This window comes from Myripristis murdjan, chromosome 13 (assembly GCF_902150065.1).
Source record: "Myripristis murdjan chromosome 13, fMyrMur1.1, whole genome shotgun sequence".
Lineage (NCBI taxonomy): Eukaryota > Metazoa > Chordata > Actinopteri > Holocentriformes > Holocentridae > Myripristis > Myripristis murdjan.
In genome coordinates, this window is record NC_043992.1 from 39,713,235 (window position 1) to 39,736,009 (window position 22,775).

The following is a 22,775-nucleotide window of genomic DNA, read 5'->3' on the forward strand; positions in this document are numbered from 1 at the left end:
ACATCCTGTCATGGAAAGCTTGTTGTCATCAATCAGCCGCTGTGTTTGTGTCAAGGTGTCGGCTCGGCTATGGATGTGTGTGAGGAGAGAGAGGAGGGGCTCCCTGCCTCTGAAAGCACTCTGTCTGGGGAACATGACAGCCAGACCAAAGCTAAGAGGTGAGATGAGGATCTCTGACTGTCCATGACTGTTCTCCATCTCAGAGCTCAGCAGGCAAATCAGCACAGCAGCATTATTCACAGGAAAAGCTCTGTGTGTGTTCACATTCCATTTTACACACAGTGTTGTTTCTGAAGAGAAGTCACTCATTATTATCTTAGTATGTTAGTGTGACTAAGAAAGTAAAGCAGATCCCTTCACTGTGTTCATAATGTTTCTATCAGGATCCAGCAGGAGAGACCAGACCCACCTGAACCTGAACCTGGACCTGAACCTGAACCTGGACCTGAACCTGGACCTGGACCTGGACCTGGACCTGGACCTGAGCCCAGCTGTGTGTCCATGAGGAGTGACCGCTCTATGAGACGATATATTGAGTTCAGAAACAGCCACCTCTCTGTGGATTATGGGTAATTATTTCAAACTGGTGATGAATCAGATGGTTTTCTGTCATCAGATTCATGAGATCCAGAATTGGTTCGACCCTTCAGACTCTGTTGACTGAGTTTCCTCTTTCAAAACATCACATCCAATGATCCTGTGTGTGTGTGTGTGTGTGTGTGTGTGTGTGTGTGTGTGTGTGTGTGTGTGTGTTTGTGTGTGTCCTCCACAGAGTCCAGCAGCAGAGCTCAGAGGTTCCCAGTGCTCAGTCTGCCCAGCAGCATCAAACAGACCTGGCCTCCATATTTATGGTGTGTAAATGTACAACAACAAACCAACTGAACAACAACCATTCTGCTCAGAATCGTCTCCGTGCTGCTCTCTGTATCTTTCAGCCTCTTTGACCTGGATTTGATTTTGTGTTTTGTGTCCAGATTTTAATATGGAAGTCTAATTCTGTTATTTTTCTGCTCCAGCTGCTGGAGGAGAACATCAACACCTTTGTGAAGAAGGAGCTGAAAAACCTGCAGAGGTCTCTGAGTCTAGATTACCCAGAATGCTCAGAGTGGCAGAGAGAGGATGAGGAGGTGCTGGAAGGTGAGGAGGAAGAGCAGAGGAGGAGCAGCAGGGAGGCTTTTCTGCAGATCACACTGCACCTCCTGAGGAGGATGAAGCAGGAGGAGCTGGCTGAGCGTCTGTGGAGCAGTAAGTATAAAAAAAAAAAAAAAAAGTAAAAATTAAATTTCAAATTTAAACAGAAAATGTTAGTTTAAGTCTTTTTGGAGTCTTGTTTCATTTTTTTGTTTGACTGTGCTCTTAACACCCAGCTCTCCTAAACTCTGAGTTATTAGTTCACTTTTTTCTTTCTTTCTAACAGAGTCAAACTTTTGCTCATCACTGAAAAATTTCAATCAACAGCCGAGTCAAACAGCCAATCAGATCAAAGCAGTTGTGATGCGTCAGGCTGTTGCTTGATGACAGATTATTTCAGCCTCTGACACTTTTTACACACAAGAGTTTTTCTCCTGGCCAGCAGGGGGCGGCTTGTCCTCCTCCTTCCTGCCGGTGAAAAGCAGCTTCCTGTTTTCCCGTCTCGTCCCGCCGGCTTCCTTGGGACAGTGGCAGCGCTCCGGCTGAGGCAGCGCTGTGTTGTTTGTTAAACTGTGAACTTTATTCTCTCCAAATCCTGATCAGGACGTGCAGCTCTTCGTTTGTTTCTGCCATCTGTTGTTTGGTGGCGGCCGCTTTGTGTTGTCCTCTGATAGCTCATGTTTACAGAGGTGTTGTCATGGCAACGCCTTGACCAATGAATACAGACAGCCCTTTTACCTCCTTCTAAACGTTCCTGGAGCAGTGCCCAAATCAGCTTCCAGAAATTTTTACCTGGAAACATGTTGTTGCCACAGAAACGATGGCAGAACCCGTAAAATAGCCTTCAGGTCTCAGCACACCTCGCTAAGTTCCTGTAGTCGAAAAGTGCCGATAGATACATTTACTAGGAAATATTCATATTTTTCTTATTTAATACAACATCGATTTGTTGATGTTTTTTTTTGTTTGTTCATTCAGAAACTGCCGCTGCAGCGTGCCAACGTGAACTCAGATCTAACCTGAAGAAGAAGTGTGAGTGTGTGTTTGAGGGGATTGCTAAAGCAGGAAACCCAACACTTCTGAATCAGATCTACACAGAGCTGTACATCACAGAGGGAGGGAGTGGAGAGCTCAATGAGGAACATGAGGTCAGATGGATTGAAACAGCATCCAGGAAACCAGACACACCAGAAACACCAATCACATGTGAAGACATCTTTAAACCTTCACCTGGAAGAGGTGGACCAATCAGGACAGTGATGACAAAGGGAGTGGCTGGCATTGGGAAAACAGTCTTAACACAGAAGTTCACTCTGGACTGGGCTGAACACAAAGCCAACCAGCATGTCCACTTCACATTTCCATTCACTTTCAGAGAGCTGAATCTGCTGGGAGGGAAAAAGTTGAGCTTGGTGGAACTTCTTCATCACTTCTTCACTGAGACCAAAGAAGCAGGAATCAGCAGGTTTGAGCAGTTCCAGGTTGTGTTGATCTTTGACGGTCTGGATGAGTGTCGACTTCCTCTGGACTTCAACAACAACCAGATCCTGACTGATGTTACAGAGTCCACCTCAGTGGACGTTCTGCTGACAAACCTCATCAAGGGGAAGCTGCTTCCCTCTGCTCGCCTCTGGATAACCACACGACCCGCAGCGGCCAATCAGATCCCTCCTGAGTGCGTTGACATGGTGATGGAGGTGAGAGGCTTCACTGACCCACAGAAGGAGGAATACTTCAGGAAGAGATTCAGAGATGAGGAGCAGGCCAGCAGAATCATCTCCCACATCAAGACGTCACGAAGCCTCCACATCATGTGCCACATCCCAGTCTTCTGCTGGATCACTGCTACAGTTCTGGAGGACGCGTTGAAAAGCAGTGAGAGAGGAGACCTGCCCGAGACCCTGACTGAGATGTACATCCACTTTCTGGTGGTTCAGTCCAAAGTGCAGAACCTCAAGTATCATGGGAGAGCTGAGACAGATCCACACTGGATGGCAGAGACCAGAGAGATGATCCTGTCTCTGGGAAAACTGGCTTTTGAGCAGCTGGAGAAAGGCAACCTGATCTTCTATGAAGCAGACCTGGCAGAGTGTGGCATTGATATCAGAGCAGCCTCAGTGTACTCAGGAATGTTAACAGAGATCTTTAAAGAGGAGCGTGGGCTGTACCAGGACACGGTTTTCTGCTTCATCCATCTGAGCCTTCAGGAGTTTCTGGCTGCTGTTCATGTTTTTCTGTCATTCATTAACTCTGGAGTCAATCTGCTGTCAGAAGAACAATCAGCCTCCTGCTGTTCTGCACTATTCAACAAGAAATCTGAACTAAAACTCCTCCTCCAGAGTGCTGTGGACAAGGCCTTACAGAGTCCAAATGGACACCTGGACTTGTTCCTGCGCTTCCTCCTGGGTCTTTCACTTCAATCCAATCAGACTCTCCTACGAGGCCTGATGACACAGACAGGAAGTAGCTCACAGACCAATCAGGAAACAGTCCAGTACATCAAGAAGAAGATCAGGAAAAATCCCTCGCCAGAGAGAAGCATCAATCTGTTCCACTGTCTGAATGAGCTGAATGATCATTCTCTAGTGGAGGAGATCCAACAGTACCTGAGATCAGGACGTCTCTCCACAGTCCAACTGTCCCCTGCTCAGTGGTCAGCTCTGGTCTTCATCTTACTGTCATCAGAAGATCTGGACGTGTATTACCAGAAGAAATACTCTGCTTCAGAGGAGGCTCTTCTGAGGCTGCTGCCAGTGGTCAAAGCCTCCAAGAAATCTGTGTAGGTTCAGAGTTAACTGGATATATTAAACACATAACATGAGGTTTTATAAAAGAGAAACACATTTAAATTTATTTTTTCCATTTATAATTCCTCCTCAGGCTGAGTGGCTGTAATCTGTCAGAGAGAGGCTGTGCAGCTCTGGCCTCAGTTCTCAGCTCCCAGTCCTCTAGTCTGAGAGAGCTGGACCTGAGTAACAACGATCTGCAGGATTCAGGAGTGAAGCATCTCTCTGCTGGACTGGAGAGTCCACACTGCAGACTGGAGGCTCTCAGGTCAGGATTCCTCAACCTGCTCAACTCATGACCAGTTCAGTCCTGATTTTACATGCAGCTTCATTGAAGGATAAATTCCCGCACACTGGCCAACTTCCAGAACAAAGAGTTTATTGCGACGTTTCGGTCATAGACCTTTTTCAAGCAAATGTTTGTGCCAACAAAAGAAGCCATCTTAAATAGGAGTGGCTGTGTGACTCCAACCAATCACTTTTTACACACGTCTGATATAAACATTTATATACTCAATATCAATATACAATCACGGCAGTATCAATACACATAGGGAGAGTACGATACAGTCAAGCAAAAGCACACAAAACATTTTTTACATATAAAAAGTTGTGACTGAATACATTAGGTCCTTATAAAAGGTAATGGCTAATGATTGCAGTCAGAAAAAATACAACAGATGCAATACATAGTTTAAATATAGAGAAAAAAAGAAGCAAAAAAGAGGAACTTATAATAAGAATGCACGAGTTTTCTAATAAATGTGAAAAAATCAAGCAGAATAAACCTACATCTGTAAGTAAACCCAAACCAATAGGTCACATAGGTAAATGATTAATAGACCTGGTGATGTGAGTACATACATATGTGGCTGGAAAAAATCTTCTATAGGACTGGGGACCCCTCAAGTTGACATCAACACAAATAGGGAATAGATAAGCTGTAGCCTATTAGTGGATGAGAATGAGGGATCACAGAAAGCAGCTCAAAAGTAATTCATCATTAAGGCCTTTTGGTGCCAATGTTTGAAGGGTGTAGATCCAGAACGCTTCGCGCTGTTTCAGTAACTTATCATGGTCACCCCTCCTGGGTGGTAAGGTGACCTGTTCGATGCTGCAAAAACGTAATGAAGAGATGTCATGGTAGGCATCATTGAAATGTATGGCTGTTGGATAATTCCAATCATTCCTGCGGATACTGCTTTTATGCTCACTAATTCTTTGTTTAAGTTTTCTTGTAGTTTTCCCGATGTATGCCAGCGCACAAGGACAGCGTATCATGTATATTACTTGTGTGGATGCACACATGATAACGCTATTTATAGAAAATTTCTTGCCTGTGTGGGGATGGGAAAAATGATCGATTTTACGGGTGTTATTGCACTGCGCACAGTTACCACAACGATAATTGTCATTCGGAAGAGGTTGGAGGCGCATCTGGATGGCTCGACTGGATCTCACCTTCGCATCAAAGTTGGCACGAACCAAATGATCCCTTAAGTTTTTTCCTTTTTTACTCACGAACAGAGGAGGATCTTTAAAAACTGGAGCCAATTCAGGATCTGACTTAAGGATATGCCAGTGTTTTCTAAAAACAGATTTTATGGCGGTGGAGTGAACTGAATGTTGCATGATACACGTAACAGAAAACTTTTTTTTGTTGTTTTTTGACGCTCTTTTTGAGTAAATCAGAGCGTGCCTTTTTTAGGGCCAGCTCATATACCTCATTGATCCACCTGGGTGGGTACCCACGTTGTGCAAATCTTTTTTTCATTTCTATGGATTTTTCCTTAAAGTCCTCGGTAGAATGGCAGATCCTCCTAAGACGAAAAAACTGACTAATAGGGAAACCTTTTTTTAAAGAAGTAGGGTGAAAACTTGTGGCCAGCAGAAGAGTCTGCTTTTGTCAGTATCCTTACGATAGAGGGTTGTACTGATGGAACCGTCATTTTTTATAACTCACATATCTAAAAAGCTCACCTTTGTATCACTGAAATGTGATGTAAATTGCAAGTTACTGTCGAAACTGTTCAATAAGGTGACGAAATCTGCCAGTTCATCTGAGCTTCCATTGTAAATACAGAAAATATCATCAATGTATCTATACCACAATATTGGACATATGTCCATGGGTTGTTTTACTGTGTTGATTGTTTTAATGTTATTTGTAAGGACTACAGATGGAAATTAGTTTTTTTGCTAAATCTGGTGCACTCATCTTTTTATTCTCTTTTTGGCATCTTCAAGGTAGGAAAGCATTTCCTGTTGAAAGAAAGTAGTAGGATCATAGTTTATCTTCTTATAAAATCTGGCATTTGACAATTGGGAAAGGATTTCATTTCTATATTTCTCAGCATCTTGAACACAATCCTACCACCCTTATCACACGGTTTGATGATAATGTCTCTGTCATTCATCAATTGATCCAAAGCAGATCTTTCACTCTCAGTTAAATTGGACATACTTCTGTGTGGTCTGGCAATCTTCGCCATGATTTCCTGCTCCACAACTCTGCAAAAAGTGTTTATAGACGCATTGGTGTTTGAGCAAAAGTTACTTTTGGCGTTGAAGACGGGAGCTTGAGTCGCTGGACCCGTGTTATTAGAAAAAAAGTTGCGTAATTTGATTTGTCTAAAGCACTTAAAAAGGTCCACTTTAAGGCCAAATGCATTAAGCTTACTGTTGGGTACAAAAGATAACCCCTTAGACAGGAGAGATATCTGATCATTAGTTAATTTCTTGGAGGAAATATTGATTACCATGTCCTGGAATTGTTCCGCGTCCACAGGCGCCGTGTGGTATCTGGATGAGCGCTTGCCCCGCCTGCATTTCTTTGCGCTCGTCGATCTGTTTTCTTGCGGTTGTATAAAAAAGAGGGGTTGCTTGGTGGGGTACCAGAATCGCTGTCAAGTGTGAAATCACTTTCCAGGGAAGAGTCATGGTAGCCGGCCTGGTCTCTGCGGTGACTGGGTGTTTTTCGGTGCGCCGATCTGGTTGTGGGCCCAGCCCTGGCTCTTGGTACAGCTGTTGGTCCTTGTGAACTTGCAGGTGGTTGGGATGAAGCCTCCTTGAATTCCCAGTTGTAAATTTCGTTCCTCTGATAATCTTCAGTGTCACGTTTGTATTTCTTAAGTTTAATGCTTAGTAGCTTCTCTTTGTATTGACATACTGTAGTCTTTATGGAGCTCTCAATGGAAGAGAAGTTTGTTCTGACTTTTTCTCTAAGATCCTCCTCTTTTTTCTCAATCTCAGCTTTAACTGTGCTTGCTTCAGTGTACACTTGGTTTATGATGAGTAGCATCATATCAAGGGAGCATTTGTTTAAAATCTCTCCCCATCGTTTAATAAAGTTCTCATCATATTTTCCTATTGTGGGGGCTTTCTGGATACGCAGGCCCCTGGGAATTTTCTTATTTATCCAGTATTCACTCAAAGTTGAGCCATGCATGGTAAGGTGTGCCTCTTTTAGGTAAAGTCTTTCCAACCTGATTTTTAAATCCTCGGAAGACTCCACACTCTCGAGCTGGACCGTTGGAAACAGGATTCTTTGTGTGTCCTCACTGGAGAATTCAAACGTAGCCGCACAGTTTTGCGTCTGTGTGTTGATATCTTGAAAAAAGCAGATGATGTGCTGGACTGATTGTGTTTGTGATGGTGTGCAGGCTGTCAGGCTGTCTGCTCACACAGGAAGGCTGTGCTTCTCTGGCCTCAGCTCTGAGCTCCAACCCCTCCCATCTGAGAGAGCTGGACCTGAGCTACAATCATCCAGGAGACTCAGGAGTGAAGCTGCTCTCTGCTGGACTGGAGGATCCAACCTGGAGACTGGAGGCTCTCAGGTATGGAGAGACACACACAATGTCTTACAGAGGCCTGAGGAATATTGTTTCATGTTGAATGGTGGATATGAGTGACGTGGTCTGCTAAATCCTTCATAGGGAAGGTTATTTACTGCCCATGTTTCCATCCTCAAAGAGAATCTGCTGCTCTGACTCTGTTTCTTCCTCCAGGGTGGACCATGGTGGAGAGCAGTGGCTGAAACCAGGACTGAGGAAGTGTAAGTGTAGATTTATATTCTGCTATTTAATTTTTTATGTTATTGAACAATGACAGTGCATAGTAATCAACATTACTGTTAGTGCACCAGAATTAGCCACATGGCTAGTTTTCATCTCCAGTCCCTGGCCAGATGTTATGCCAACTCCCTAAAATTAAGAAGAAACAAGGTGAAGGTAATAAACAAACCACAAAATAATTATGGAACTACCTTTCAGCATTACATTTACTTCCTGTTCTTTGGTGTTCATGGGGTGGAGGCTGACCCAGACAGGACCTTATCATTAGGCTCAGCTTTGGGACACATCTTCGGTTGTGTACCTCAGCATCCTTTGGTCCTTGATTACTAATGAGCCTCTGTTTTAAATGGGAACTAAATTACTTGTGTATGTTCAGGTGTGTGATATATCTGTATTCAGGTGTGATGTGTGTTGTAACAGAGTTTCTCTCCTGTGGAGCTTGGACTGACTAAAGGCTCTTTTCCTCATTGGGATGATGCAGTCCCCTGCAGTGACTCCCCTAGTGCTGCCATGGGACTCTGACCTCCTGCTAACAAAGGCTGAGAGGGGAGGAGCCACACCATGAATAACTCTGTCAGTCACACACACATCTGCATACCTGAGCAGGTTTTTCCAGCTCAGGAACTTCTATTTCCTTCAAAGTGGGCGCTGGTGGAAGTGATGCGGCTTCTTATCAAGAGTCTAAAGTGTTTGTTTCTCCAATAACTGTAGTGGCTTCAGTGCTGTGGAATCAGCCTGTGAGCAGCTTGTTAAAGCACAGCTAATGTGAGAGAGGATCACTGACTGCAGCAACATCTTAGCAGCTTGAATTGACATGTAGTTCCTCATGTGCCTCAAATTCAACAAACGCAGTTTGACTCGTTGACAGACTTTTTTTCCCCGAGCCTTGAAGGAGAGATGGCAGTCGATCGTAACGCTGAGATCCTTCAATTCTGTTGTGACTTGTTCCCACTTCTGTTTGACTCCTGAACACAAAGCAGCAAACATTCAGCTGTTTAGATGCTGCAGCTGCAGTGAGGGCCACATAGCTTTTCCCTTCTCTGATGGGGGGCCGGGGTCAGTTTGTAACAGAAAAAGTGTGACGATCGCAGGGGTGCCTAAATATAAACATTGATTGTTTTCCAGAAAGCCACACATAACCAAATATTAATAATAATAAGCCTTTCCGGGATCTTCACAGAAAAAAAACCTCAGGAAATAAATAATAACACTATTAATGAAATAAATTACACTATTAATGAAATCAATAAAAATCAAATAACTCTCTCTGGGTTCTTCACAGAAGGGTTAGGGTTAGATAGCACTATTTGTGAAATAAATAATAACCAAATAACCCTCTCTGGGTTCTTCACAGAAAAAATAAAGTCAGGAAATATATAATAACACTATTTATGAAATAAATAATAACCAAATAACCCTCTCTGGGTTCTTCACAGAAAAAATAAAGTCAGGAAATATATAATAACACTATTTATGAAATAAATAATAACCAAATAACCCTCTCTGGGTTCTTCACAGAAAAAAAAAAAGTCCATGGAACATTAACTTTCTGTTGTGCCGTGTACAATCTTAACAGGTAAAAGTTCAGCTTAGTTGTCAGAGCAGAATCTCTTACTTAAATGCAGGGACGGCAATCTACTTGGGGGCGCACAAGAAAAAAAATCACCAGTTTTCTAGACTACCGTATTGACCCGCACATGCCATCAGTACCATCAGTCAGCATCAGGCGGGTCGGCGGGCCGGCTGCGGCACCGGCCGGTACCGCGTCCACCCGGTCTGGTCTGCCGGATCTGACAGGTGAGCGGCTTAATGCCGGCCAGTGCCGGCTCGCCTGATGCCGACTGATGCTGCCCCGGTTGGAGTAGTAACATGAAAGGGCGCAAGCCAGTAATTTTGCCTAGAGCGACAACATAGGCAGAACCGCCACTGCTTAAATGATTCATATGAGCAGTCTCTCAAAGTTCTTGTGTTCCTTCCTTATAATCCTTTTGTAGGTTCCAGTAGGCTTGTCGCGTTCTATGCGTGTATTAGTCTCGATCGCGTGGCCAGACTGAAAAAAAAAAATCATAATGCGTCTCTGGTGTTGTTCAGGGGGCCGGGTATAATGTGGAGGCGGGCCGTATCCGGCTCGTGGGCCGTAGTTTGGGGACCACTGGTCTAAACCTTTAACAAATGTCTGAAAATAGATATATTCTATTTTTTGTATTATTCTGACACAAATGATGGAGCTAGTTGAGCTATAAAGCCTCTGGCCTGTCAGAAATCAAAGGCCTGATGAGGAGAAAGTGGTTGATTGCAGCAGTAACACTTCATGTCTATTCTGCAGGATCAATGTTTTCTTCAGCGGCTGTGTTAATGGTTTTGAGAGCAGAAATATTGACAAGACCAAGCAAAAACTTGAACCCAAGTGCATGACTCCAGACAAAAGTTCAGAATGAAAACAGAACAAACTAGAGTTCTCATATTCTGCCCGAACCCGACCCGACCCGACCCGACATTTTCGGGTCGGGTCGGGCCTAAAATTTACGTGAATTGGGCGGGTCAGGTCGGGCTTCGGGTTCTGTGGGGGATTTTTTTTTTTTTTTTTTTTTAAATAAAAAAATAGAATTATGTGTTCTGTTATTGATTATGACGTTTCATTTTTATGTGACTGGTGGAGAGAGTGAGAAACTGGATTGGATTTGGAGGCTAAACTTTCAGTGACAGACAGACAACCAGCTGTGCGAGCGCAGCGCAAACAAGTGAGAGAGAGTTGCAGCAGTATAGTAGCACGAGAAAAAAAAATCGCCAGTTTTCTAGACTACCGTATTGACCCGCACATGCCGCGGCACCATCAGTCGGCATCAGGCGGGCCAGCCGCGGCACCATCAGTCAGCATCAGGCGGGCCGGCCGCGGCACCGTCCGATACCGCGCCCACCCGTCAGGTCTGCCGGATCTGACAGGTGAGCCGCCTGATGCTGGCCGGTGCCGCGGCCGGCCCGCCTGATACCGACTGATGGTGCCCCGGTGTCGCGGCCGACCGTCTCTGCTAAATAATGGCGAATTTGGTGATTTGGCAAATTTTTTTTTTTTTTCTTTTTTTCCGGGCTGTCGGGCCTAAAATTCGGCTAATTAGTCGGGTCGGGTCGGGCCTCGGGCTGGCCCAGTCGGGCCCGGGTCGGGTCGGGTCTTAATTTTCAGGCCCGATGAGAACTCTAGAACAAACTGTGATACTGTGATACTCAAGACAAGGATGGCATGGTTTTCCCGGCCCAAGACAAACTGGCACAGGACAAGGGAAAACGCTGACTGTATATACAGTATATATACAGTACAGGCCAAAAGTTTGGACACACCTTCTCATTCAATGTGTTTTCTTTATTTTCATGACTATTTACATTGTAGATTCTCACTGAAGGCATCAAAACTATGAATGAACACATGGAGTTATGTACTTAACAAAAAAAAGGTGAAAACATGTTTTATATTCTAGTTTCTTCAAAATAGCCACCCTTTGCTCTGATTACTGCTTTGCACACTCTTGGCAATCTCTCGATGAGCTGCAAGAGGTAGTCACCTGAAATGGTTTTCACTTCACAGGTGTGCCTTATCAGGGTTAATTAGTGGAATTTCTTGCTTTATCAATGGGGCTGGGACCATCAGTTGTGTTGTGCAGAAGTCAGGTTACTACACAGCCGACAGCCCTATTGGACAACTGTTAAAATTCATATTATGGCAAGAACCAATCAGCTAACTAAAGAAAAACGAGTGGCCATCATTACTTTAAGAAATGAAGGTCAGTCAGGCCGGAAAATTGCAAAAACTTTAAATGTGTCCCCAAGTGGAGTCACAAAAACCATCAAGCGCTACAACGAAACTGGCACACATGAGGACCGATCTAGGAAAGGAAGACCAAGAGTCACCTCTGCTTCTGAGGACAAGTTCATCCGAGTCAGCCTCAGAAATCGCAAGTTAACAGCAGCTCAGATCAGAGACCAGATAAATGCCACACAGAGTTCTAGCAGCAGACCCATCTCTAGAACAACTTGTCATGACCTTACACTTAGGACTTGACAAAGTGGAGACCACACATGGCTTCAAAACAAGCATTAAGTTTATTTAATAAAATGAATAAAATAATTATGCAGAACTTAAGTTTGCAAAGGATAAATAAATGTTAAGTCAGTAATCAGTAGTGTGTGTAATGAGTGGATGTATGAAGAAAGCAACCACCTGAACCAAAACCAACTGAACCAAACCTGAAGGAGGAGAGCGAGAATAACTGTTAGGCCCCAATTTATAGGGGAGGCCAACCCCCATCCCAGGTGCTAACCATTACCCCTAATCAACTCATTCAGCACCCAAGGAAAACCTGAGCTCTCAGCACCCTAGGAGAGCTTGAGCTCTGACAGACAGGTCTTTGGTCCAAACAGGGCCAAGGGGCTGTCACAAACTGTTAAGAGGAGACTGCGCCAATCAGGCCTTCATGGTCAAATAGCTGCTAGGAAACCACTGCTAAGGAGAGGCAACAAGCAGAAGAGATTTGTTTGGGCCAAGAAACACAAGGAATGGACATTAGACCAGTGGAAATCTGTGCTTTGGTCTGATGAGTCCAAATTTGAGATCTTTGGTTCCAACCGCCGTGTCTTTGTGAGACGCAGAAAAGGTGAACGGATGGATTCCACATGCCTGGTTCCCACTGTGAAGCATGGAGGAGGAGGTGTGATGGTGTGGGGGTGTTTTGCTGGTGATACTGTTGGGGATTTATTCAAAATTGAAGGCACACTGAACCAGCATGGCTACCACAGCATCCTGCAGCGACATGCCATCCCATCCGGTTTGCGTTTAGTTAGACGATCATTTATTTTTCAACAGGACAATGACCCCAAACACACCTCCAGGCTGTGTAAGGGCTATTTGACCAAGAAGGAGAGTGATGGAGTGCTGCGGCAGATGACCTGGCCTCCACAGTCACCGGACCTGAACCCAATCCAGATGGTTTGCGGTGAGCTGGACCGCAGAGTGAAGGCAAAGGGGCCAACAAGTGCTAAACACCTCTGGGAACTCCTTCAAGACTATTGGAAAACCATTTCAGGTGACTACCTCTTGAAGCTCATGGAGAGAATGCCAAGAGTGTGCAAAGCAGTAATCAGAGCAAAGGGTGGCTAGAATATAAAACATGTTTTCAGTTATTTCACTTTTTTTTGTTAAGTACATAACTCCACGTGTTCATTCATAGTTTTGATGACTTCAGTTAGAATCTACAATGTAAATAGTCATGAAAATAAAGAAAACGCATTGAATGAGAAGGTGTGTCCAAACTTTTGGCCTGTACCGTATATATATATATATATATATATATATATATATATATATATATACACTACTCACAAAAAGTTAGGGATATTTGGCTTTTGGGTGAAATTTATGGAAAATATAAAAAGTTCACGCTACAGTGATATTATATCATGAAAGTAGGGCATTTAAGTAGAAGCATACACTGGTGATTTCCTCATCTCAAAGAATTTCTTGAAACAAAAGCCAACAACAGTGGTGGATATACCACAACAAAAAATGTCAGTGTCAATAACTTGTCATGTGCCCTTGAGCATCAATTACAGCTTGACAACGACGTCTCATGCTGTTCACAAGTCGACTTATTGTCTGCTGAGGCATGGCATCCCACTCTTCTTGAAGGGCGGCCCTCAGGACATTGAGGTTCTGGGGTACAGAGCTCTGAGCCTCTACACGGCGACTCAGCTGATCCCATAGGTTTTCTATGGGATTCAGGTCTGAGAAAGTGCAGGCCACTCCATTTGAGGTACCCCAGTCTCCAGCAGCCGTTCCCTAATGATACGACCTCGATGAGCTGGAGCATCAAACACCTGATGTGAATTTTGCCGTTAAACTCCTTGTTAGAGAACAGCAACTTGTGCAAAAAGTACTGAAACACTGAACAGTTGGACATGTGCATTCAAAAGTTTACAGAAGGTCACATTAAGTTCACCTGTAAAGGTTATAATGCATTTTAGGTTCATCCTGAAATTTCACCCGAAAGCCAAATATCCCTAACTTTTTGTGAGTAGTGTATACACACACACACACACACACACACATATATATATACACACACACACACACACACATATACACATATATACATACATACATACGTACATATACATACACATACACACACACACACACATATATAAGGTAATGGGGAACAGGTGCAAACAATCAGGGCGGGGAAAGACAATCAACCAAGGGAGCACACAATAGGAAGGGCAAGTGACCTGACACAAGAGGGGAGTGGGATTTCAAAATAAAACAGGAAATCACGAGACAAGACACAACAACACTTAATATTTTTTCCTTTTCATGACAAATATTAGTTTCGAGAAATGTGCAAAATCAAATGAGACAAACTTCATGTCATTATGTCAGAAAAACCAAACAATGAAGCGCTGCAACAAGCAGTGTTTCCCTCTTTAACAGCTTCTTCTCCACCAAATTGAACAAACCTGACAACCAATCACAGCTCTTTGCTGTCATGTTGAACCAATGAGTGAAGAGCTTCAATTTAAGGTCATAAAAATTATACATGAAGCATCTTGTGAATGTAGTTTCTAACAAGTGAAAAATGATCTGAATAGAGAAATATTCACATCTGTATCCAGAAATCTGTAAAGTGTAAATGTAGTTTAGTTTGTGTATAAATGGCTCTTCCAGATGTGAAGTGAATTTCCACAGCAGTTTGTGACGTCCATTCATTCAGATCCTGCTGTGAATGAAGAGGACAGCTGACACCATGTGTCATCATCAAAGAGTTAACAAATCAATAATCAAACTGTGAATCAATCAGCAGATAATAACCACAGCAGGTCTGTTGTGTCTTGTTCTCTCCATCAGATTCCTGTGAACTCAAACTGGACACAAACACAGCAAACAGACACCTCGTACTGTCTGAGGACAACAGGAAGGTGACATGGGGGAGAGAGGAGCAGCCATATCCTGATCACCCAGAGAGGTTTGACTACTGGAAACAGATCCTGTGTAGTGATGGTCTGACTGGTCGCTGCTACTGGGAGGTCGAGTGGAAAGGAGGGGTTGATATAGGAGTGACTTACAGAGGAATCAGCAGGAGAGGAGGCAGAGAAGACAGTGTGCTTGGATGGAACAAAAACTCCTGGAGTCTGATCTGCTATGGTTCTGGTGGTTTCTCTGCCTGGCACAACAACATCAGAACATCCATCCCTGCCCCCTCCTCCTCTAACAGAGTAGCAGTGTATCTGGACTGGCCTGCTGGCTCTCTGTCCTTCTACAGCGTCTCCTCTGACTCACTGATCCACCTCCACACCTTCAGCAGCACCTTCACTCAGCCTCTGTACCCGGGCTTTAGGTTTAGGTCACATGACTCCTCAGTGTCTCTGTGTCAGATCTGGGGAGTGAGAGTCACACACACACAAGCACACAGTAAAAAAAACAAACTCAAAATAAATACTAAATGAATGGATAAACCAATATGTTAATGAGATTTTTTTTTGTTGATTATTTTCCCCATATTATTTTATTTTATTTTAACAATCCAATTTACAAGTTATCTTTTGAAATCTTTAGATTACACAAATTATTTTTGGGTTGCAAAAATAAAGTAGAAGATTAACAGGGTGTTAAATGGCCGGCTGACGAGGTCATGAAATCTCCAGCAGTGAGTCTCATAAAGAAAATAATGGAAAATTCTTTCTTTTCTAAATTTACTGCTCCTGTGTGGAGAGGAAAATTGAGGAAAATGAAGTAGTTGCCAGGGGTGTCAAACTGGTGCCATGGAGGGCCGAGAGGCTGCAGGTTTTCATTCCAACCAAAAAGTCCACCAGGTGATTTCACTGATTGGTTCCTCCTCTCCGCTTGAAGGTGAGGTGATCAGTGAAATCACCTGGTGGAGTTTTTCGTTGGAATGAAAACCTGCAGCCTCTCGGCCCTTCATGGCACCAGTTTGACACCCCTGTTTCACACACATAAAGTTTAGTCAAACAAAGTGACAGATGACAAATTATCTGTTGATGATTGATGACCAGAGTGGATTGTTAAGTCACTGTTGAGCGAAAATAATTTTATTCAAGACATGTAACTTAATTTCATAAAGTAGACTTAGTTGTTCACAAATTTACCTACTGTACAGTATGCAGCCTATGGAACAATCCTTGTCTCATGGTATCATGGAGTGGTTTCCCCCCAGTCTTGTGACACCATCACACTTAGAACAGGATGGGGTGAGGTCACTGCTTGGAGCCAAGAAATCCCCTATAGTGGCCTAGAAGGTGAAGGGATTGTTACCTGTGGTGATCTAATGGTGGAAAACCTCCAAAGGATGCACATTGGGGGTGAGTCTTGGAGCAGTGGCTGCATGGGAGGAGTCAAACATCAAATATAAGGCAGTGCTCTGTGACTCAAACCTCAGAGTTTGTGTTCATGAAACACTTTACTGCTTTCACAGTAAATCTAAGACTTGCACCTGACTCTGCCTATCTATAAGTTTTATTGCACTGTGGAAGGTATTTTTGTAAATAAGTAAGTGTTTTGGAAGACCTGAGGGTCGACTGGCCAATTTGAAGCGTTTTCTCTACATTATATAGCAGTTTACCTCACAATAATAATAACTGTGCTTGTATGTCTAACTCTGTGTAAGTACATGAGTGTGGTGGAAGTGATCAGAGTCATATTCCTTGTATGTGCATACATAGTTGGCGAATAAAGCGGATTCTGATTGCGATTCTGATTAATTTGGCGAGCCAGCCAGGAGGAGCCATATTGGCTGGTAATGGTGTGGGGCATTCTGTTGACCAGAGAAACAAATCTGCTGCATTGTTTTTTTTTCTGGCTTCAGATTGCACCTGCATGGGTCTCAGGAAATATCCAGCCTCCCCTCTAAAGCATCTAGAACATGATGAATTGTTAAGTTTAATAGTATAGTAGAAGGGTCTGGTGTAATTATGTGCACACAGCTAGCTGCTATGTTGAAGTTATAAGTTACAATGAGATAGGAAATATTGACAGAGTAGTGTTGTTTTCAAAAGACCAACTGTATTTATGTTTTGGTAATAATTTTATGTGGTGGTAGCTGTTAGTGGGCCAAAGGGGGACAACAGCTCAGTAATATTTATCATAACTTGTATTTCTAGACCTCATTCCATATTTGTACCAAAGCATTACACGCTGTACGTTCAGAATCCGTTAAAAAGAACCACAGCAATGTTGCCTGTTTGGCGATATGACCTTAATCAACAGGAAAATGCATTTAAAATACTCTAGTCATAATTTCCTTGTCTCATTTTCATTGGAATTTAACAGCCCATGAGCTGTCTTTCTCACAGGAACTCAACCAGAGATAGGTTTCATAACCTAATTAAATCTGAGTTTGACACTGCGCGAGCTCTATGACTTAGGCTATAATAATAATAACAATAATAATTTGTCTTGACTGCGTTTCAGGTTAAAATTTGGCAAATAACTAATAGCATTAGAAAGATATCTTTGTAAGATATCTTCGGAAGCCTTCATAGCCTATTATGCCACTCATTCTGCTCAAAATCGTCTCGTGCACCCCTCTGGTTCCAGCCAATCTCAATGCATCAACCGTCCCACCGTGCTGTGCGTCAACTGCCCCGCCGGTGTCTTCTGTCATTACAGCCTGGATAGCGTGCACGGCGTGCGTGCACGAAACTTGAAACCTATGCTGTTGTGTAGCCAGGAGATGTGGTAAGAGACTGATATATGTTTGCTAACTGGGGCAGGTGAACACAGTTTCTTATTCAAATTATGGAGGATTGAAAATAATTAACTTACATGGCTGAAAAAAGGATTTCCTTGCTAGCTTGTCGAAAAATGCATCAATCCCGCTCAAATTTTGAATGAAGCTCGTTCACTCATGTGCACGAGCATGTGTAATCATGTGACTGCAGGTCAAACAGTTTTCAAGAAATCGTGAACACGTCAATCGTCCCGCACGTCATCCGCCCTGCCGCTCCCCTAATATTATAATTGCACTAATTTACACATTGACACAGTCGGCGATTTTTTGCCAGCATTCCTTGCGGCTTTTGGCAGCTGCAACTGTGTTGCTTTTTGCCTGGATTATTGATTTATATTCTTCATATTTATTAATGAATATTGTCTGCTCCTTCATCGTAAAGTATGCGGCTCCGGTAGATTTTTCCTTGTCTGCGATTGGTCGCATGCAGCAAACACCGCCATTTTTTTGTGAGCGCGCACAGATTGAGATTGGAAAGCCTGGGTTGAATTACCGAGTTGATAGCCGGCTTTATGGGACCGAAAATCCGGAGTGCGGATGTCTGGTTAAGTGAAGCCAGATAAGTAAGAGAAAGCCCGGCTATGTTAATCCATCTTTATGGTACAGGCCTCAGAAATACTTGATGAAGGTTAGGGTAAGGTGTTAGAGAACTTTCATCTTGACAAGAATAAACACACAGAAACAAAACACCAGGAAACTAACAGCAGTCTTGCTTCATGTGGGAATCAAACTCAGGTCTCCCATGTGAAAGGTGTGTTTTGTGGTATGACCTTTCTCTTACACAACTTCCTCACTGATTATAAGAACACACATCACTTATTGCCCCCCACCCTACCGTGCTTGTGTATTTTTCATTTAAAAAAACAAAAAACAAAAACAAAGCATAAGCTTTAACACATGACAGGTAAGATATATAACAGGTAAATCTCAAAGTCTGTCATTGAAACACCAGCCACGTTTCATTGTCCATCAATCATGTATCATCACACGGAGAGAAAGCCAAGTTCCAAATCAAAAACACAAACTGACAATTGATGCCCACTTCCCCTCTTCTCAAATGATTCCGGAGTAGAAAAAAACAATAAATGTCCAAAAACAAGTCTTTGAACGGATATCTCCCTTCTGACGATTCAGAAAAAAGAAAAATAAATAAATTAGAACTTTCTCACCGGTCGGTTGGATTCGTTTGCTCCCCAGCACAATATCCAATACTCCGGTGACGACTGTGGTATAAGTTAATTTCACGTGAAAAATAAATCAGAGCACTTTTCTTCCTCTATCCACCTGGTCTCTCGTAAACTCCCTGGGCTTCTTTGTTAAGGTGCGCGCCTCGCACCTGACACTTCCGTGCCTTCTTAAATCAGTTGTCACCAATTTGACAAATCAGCTGATCGTCAAAAAAACAAAAGCAATCAGACAGACACTCCACAGTGGGTTCATTAGGGCATTATTATAGAGGATGGGATTATAGAGTTTACACTTTTTTAACAGGATTTATTTATTCATTTATTTATTTATTTATTTAACCTGAGGAAAAAATAAATAAACTCTATCCTGCCTTATGTGGCAGTGCTACATCTCTTGACCTCTGACCTCCAGCTGTGTGAATGAAAATGGGTTCTCTGGGCAGCCATGGCTCTCCCCTTTGCAGACACGCCCACCTTCTGCTAATCCCATGCAGTCTGGGCCCCAAAGCCTGCAGTCCACATGTGTTCTTGTGGCCTGTTGTAACATGGTGTGTTTGTGACCTCTAGTGACCTCTAGGAGAATCACAGCCTCATCAAACTTTACAGACACAAACTAGAGAGCGAGGCCGTTCAGAGGAGCTCTGCTTCTCCAGCTGGACTGACAGGAAGGGCCAGTTTCTGACACATTTACACAACACAACGCTCAACATCCAATCACTGGAAAAAAAATGCAGTTCATACAGAAATCTCCAAATGTCAAAAGTTTTGACATTAAATCAAAGCCTGAATTTTTCTGTGGTGTTCCTCAAGTTTGGGCGGCACGGTGGTGCAGTGGTTAGCACTGTCGCCTCACAGTAAGAAGGTCCTGGGTTCGATTCCCACCCAGGGTCCTTTCTGTGTGGAGTTTGCATGTTCTCCCCATGTCTGTGTGGGTTTCCTCCCACCGTCAGGGGTGGACTGGCCACCGGGCATTTGCCCAGTGGGCCGATGTGCTAAGTGGGCCGACAGTCCCCTGACACTTTTTTTTTTTTTTTTTTTTTAATTATTGTTGAAATAGCTGACCGTAAGATCAGTAGATCAGCGGCCCGATTGACACTGGGCTGGCCCAATCACATTGCTAAACAACCCCTTTTGCTTAGTTTGGTCCCGCCTGCATAATGATTTCGGCAAATAAAGTCACTGCAAGAGTTTGTTTACTCAGCACCGGGCTGGCCCCTGAGACACGCTGCTCTGCGGCCCATTGGTTATTTTTCTTCACTGACACGGGACTGGCCCAATCATATCACGAGCCTGTGGCTCGGTGAGCCGGTGTGCAGTGCAACGCGGGTCGAACGTTATCTCATAGGATCTACTGAGATGGAAAGAAAACGCAAAAGTGGCGCAGAGAAACTGCGAGAAAAAAAGCGGCTGTCAATTTTCAAACCGATCGGACTTTTTCGCTTTTTCGTAATTTATCAACATGAATGAAGAACAAGCCCAAACAATGCTAGAGGAACACAATTCCCGATGGTAGAGCGGATAGTGCCCCTGTCTGCCCTGCAGGAGATCTTCGGTTCAATTCCCCACCTGGACAAAAGGCGGATTTTACTTTATTAGCCTACCTCACTTTGTTGTTAACCATGACAGTGAAGTGATTCTTATCATTCTGCCTGTCACTGGCTAGATGACACACACAGTGGCATTTAGGGTTTCTGTAATTTTCATTTCTGTACTCTTTTTGTGAATTTGTAACCCAGGTGCTAAATTATTATTATTATTATTATTATTATTATTATTATTATTATCATTATTATTGTTATTATTATTTTGCCTTGTTTTGTTTTGGGTTTTTTTTTGTTTTTGTTTTTGTTTTTTTTTTTTGCCTTTTTTAATGCCTTGTTCTAACTTTATGGGGAGATATATATACCAATCGAATCAGATTCAGATTTAAAGGATTTGTGTGGTATACTTTATTTGTTGCCATGACCTTCCTATGTGCAGTTTGGGCTCATTCTCCATTCATGTTGATAGGCACCTACACTTACTGATCTGAAATAGATGCCCAAAAGGTGTTGGCCAGTTGTGGCCTGTTCAATAGAATAAAAAAGTTCAATTCCTATTCATCTATTGTATTTTATTGTTCCACTATAGTACTATAGTCCAGTATGATTGGGGCAGCCAAGTAATTTGACATATTTGAACAATTTTTTAAAAAGTAACGTAATAGTTACTTTTCCTGGTAATTAATTACTTTTTAGTAGAAGTAACTAGTAACTATAATTAATTACTTTTTCAAAGTAACGTGCCTAACACTGCTGATGACAGCTAACTAATTGCATGGTATTATGGCTTTAAAGAGTTGTACAGTTGGTATACACATTTAAGAGAGCAAAAAGACCGGAAAGGTGTGCATTATCGAATGTGGTGGGCCGGTCTGGTCCAAAATGCCCGGGCCGATTTTTTGTCCCAGTCCGCCCCTGCCCACCGTCCAAAGACATGCAGGTCAGGTGAATTGGAGAAGCTAAATTGCCCCTAGGTGTGACTGTGTGTGTGAATGTCAGTGTTTGTCTGTCTGCCCTGTGACTGGCGACCTGTCCAGGGTGTTTCCCTGCCTTCCGCCCTATGTGCGCTGGGATAGGCTCCAGCAACCCCCCGTGACCCTTGTGAGGATAAGCGGTTTAGAAGATGAATGAATTAATGAATGTTCCTCAAGGTCTTGGTGTCCTAATGTGGGATTTTGGAGGAATTTTGACCATTTTGTATTAATTCTCCAGTGGTCCCTGGTAGGGGTGTACATCTGTTTTCGGGTTCGGATTCGGGCTTTAAAAAAAACCTTCAGATTCGTTATTCAGATTTGGGAAGAAACCGGAAGTGGGCGCACTAGAGACTTCCGCCGAGGTAGCTGGCTAACTTCTGGTTTCACTCTCGGCTAACTAGAACGGGAATAAAATATCATATTCATATGCCGTGGCCGGCATCAGGCAGCAGTCGTTTCGCGGGGGACATTTGTGACACTCAAAAAAATGTCTCCACCGTTTTATAGCCGCTTCTTTTCCCGTTATTGTCTATGACAAAATGCTTTTTTTGTTGCTGCAGTGCTGCCTGCTCGTGTTCTGTGCTGCTGCTCCTCTGTGATGACGTACAGGACTGAACACCAAAACCAAAGTGTGGCAGTGTCTCAGATGGATGTGATTGACTGAAAACACACACCAACATGTTTTTTGTTACGTTTTGTTTTAACCTCTTGTAATTGGCTCAAAATCATGCTCAAAACACGCATCCAAACGTTTTTTTTTTTCTTTAGAAAAAAGCTCCCGAATAATGAGGAGAAACTTCAGACAGAAAAACTATTCGGGATCAAGGCATTATTTGTGTACTTCCGAATATCGTATTCAGGTTCGGGTACATCCCTAGTCCCTGGACCCTTATAGATTCTTAACCCTCATGTTACGTTCAAATTTATGTTTGGGGTCAGTTTGACCCCAGCAGTTTAAACCTCCACAAAATTATTAGAATTAAAATTGTTACCAAAGTTTATGTGTCAGGTACTTTATGGTTCTTTGTTGATGACCAAAATAGCTCTTTTAATAAAACATAACCCTTTTATTTCTCCTGAAGACCCCCTGTCCACGCTCTAAAATGGGCCTAAAGAAAGGGCCAGAGTGGTAAGGAGTTAGTCAGGTTTCTTATTTGATAATTTTCTGTTCTGCGTCTCAAAATCGAGTTGTGAAGAGCAATGTGAGAGCTTTTTTTAGGTAACTGTTTTCTATTGGAGGCTCTTTGAAGTGCTTTTGTGTTCTTGCTCAGTGAGGCGGTTCACCATGTCTG

General features: G+C 43.1%; 1 protein-coding gene across 1 annotated transcript in view; it reads left to right on the forward strand.

Annotated features, from left to right (window-relative positions):
* The window catches only part of LOC115369773 (NLR family CARD domain-containing protein 3-like), a 68,502-nt gene that overhangs the window by 29,131 nt on the left and 16,596 nt on the right, over positions 1–22,775 (forward strand). Inside the window, exons 6-9 of the mRNA XM_030066439.1 lie at positions 4,012–4,185; positions 7,580–7,753; positions 7,925–7,971; positions 14,883–15,418. Coding sequence (XP_029922299.1) covers positions 4,012–4,185; positions 7,580–7,753; positions 7,925–7,971; positions 14,883–15,418 — 931 coding nt within the window. The remainder of the gene's footprint in view (positions 1–4,011; positions 4,186–7,579; positions 7,754–7,924; positions 7,972–14,882; positions 15,419–22,775) is intronic.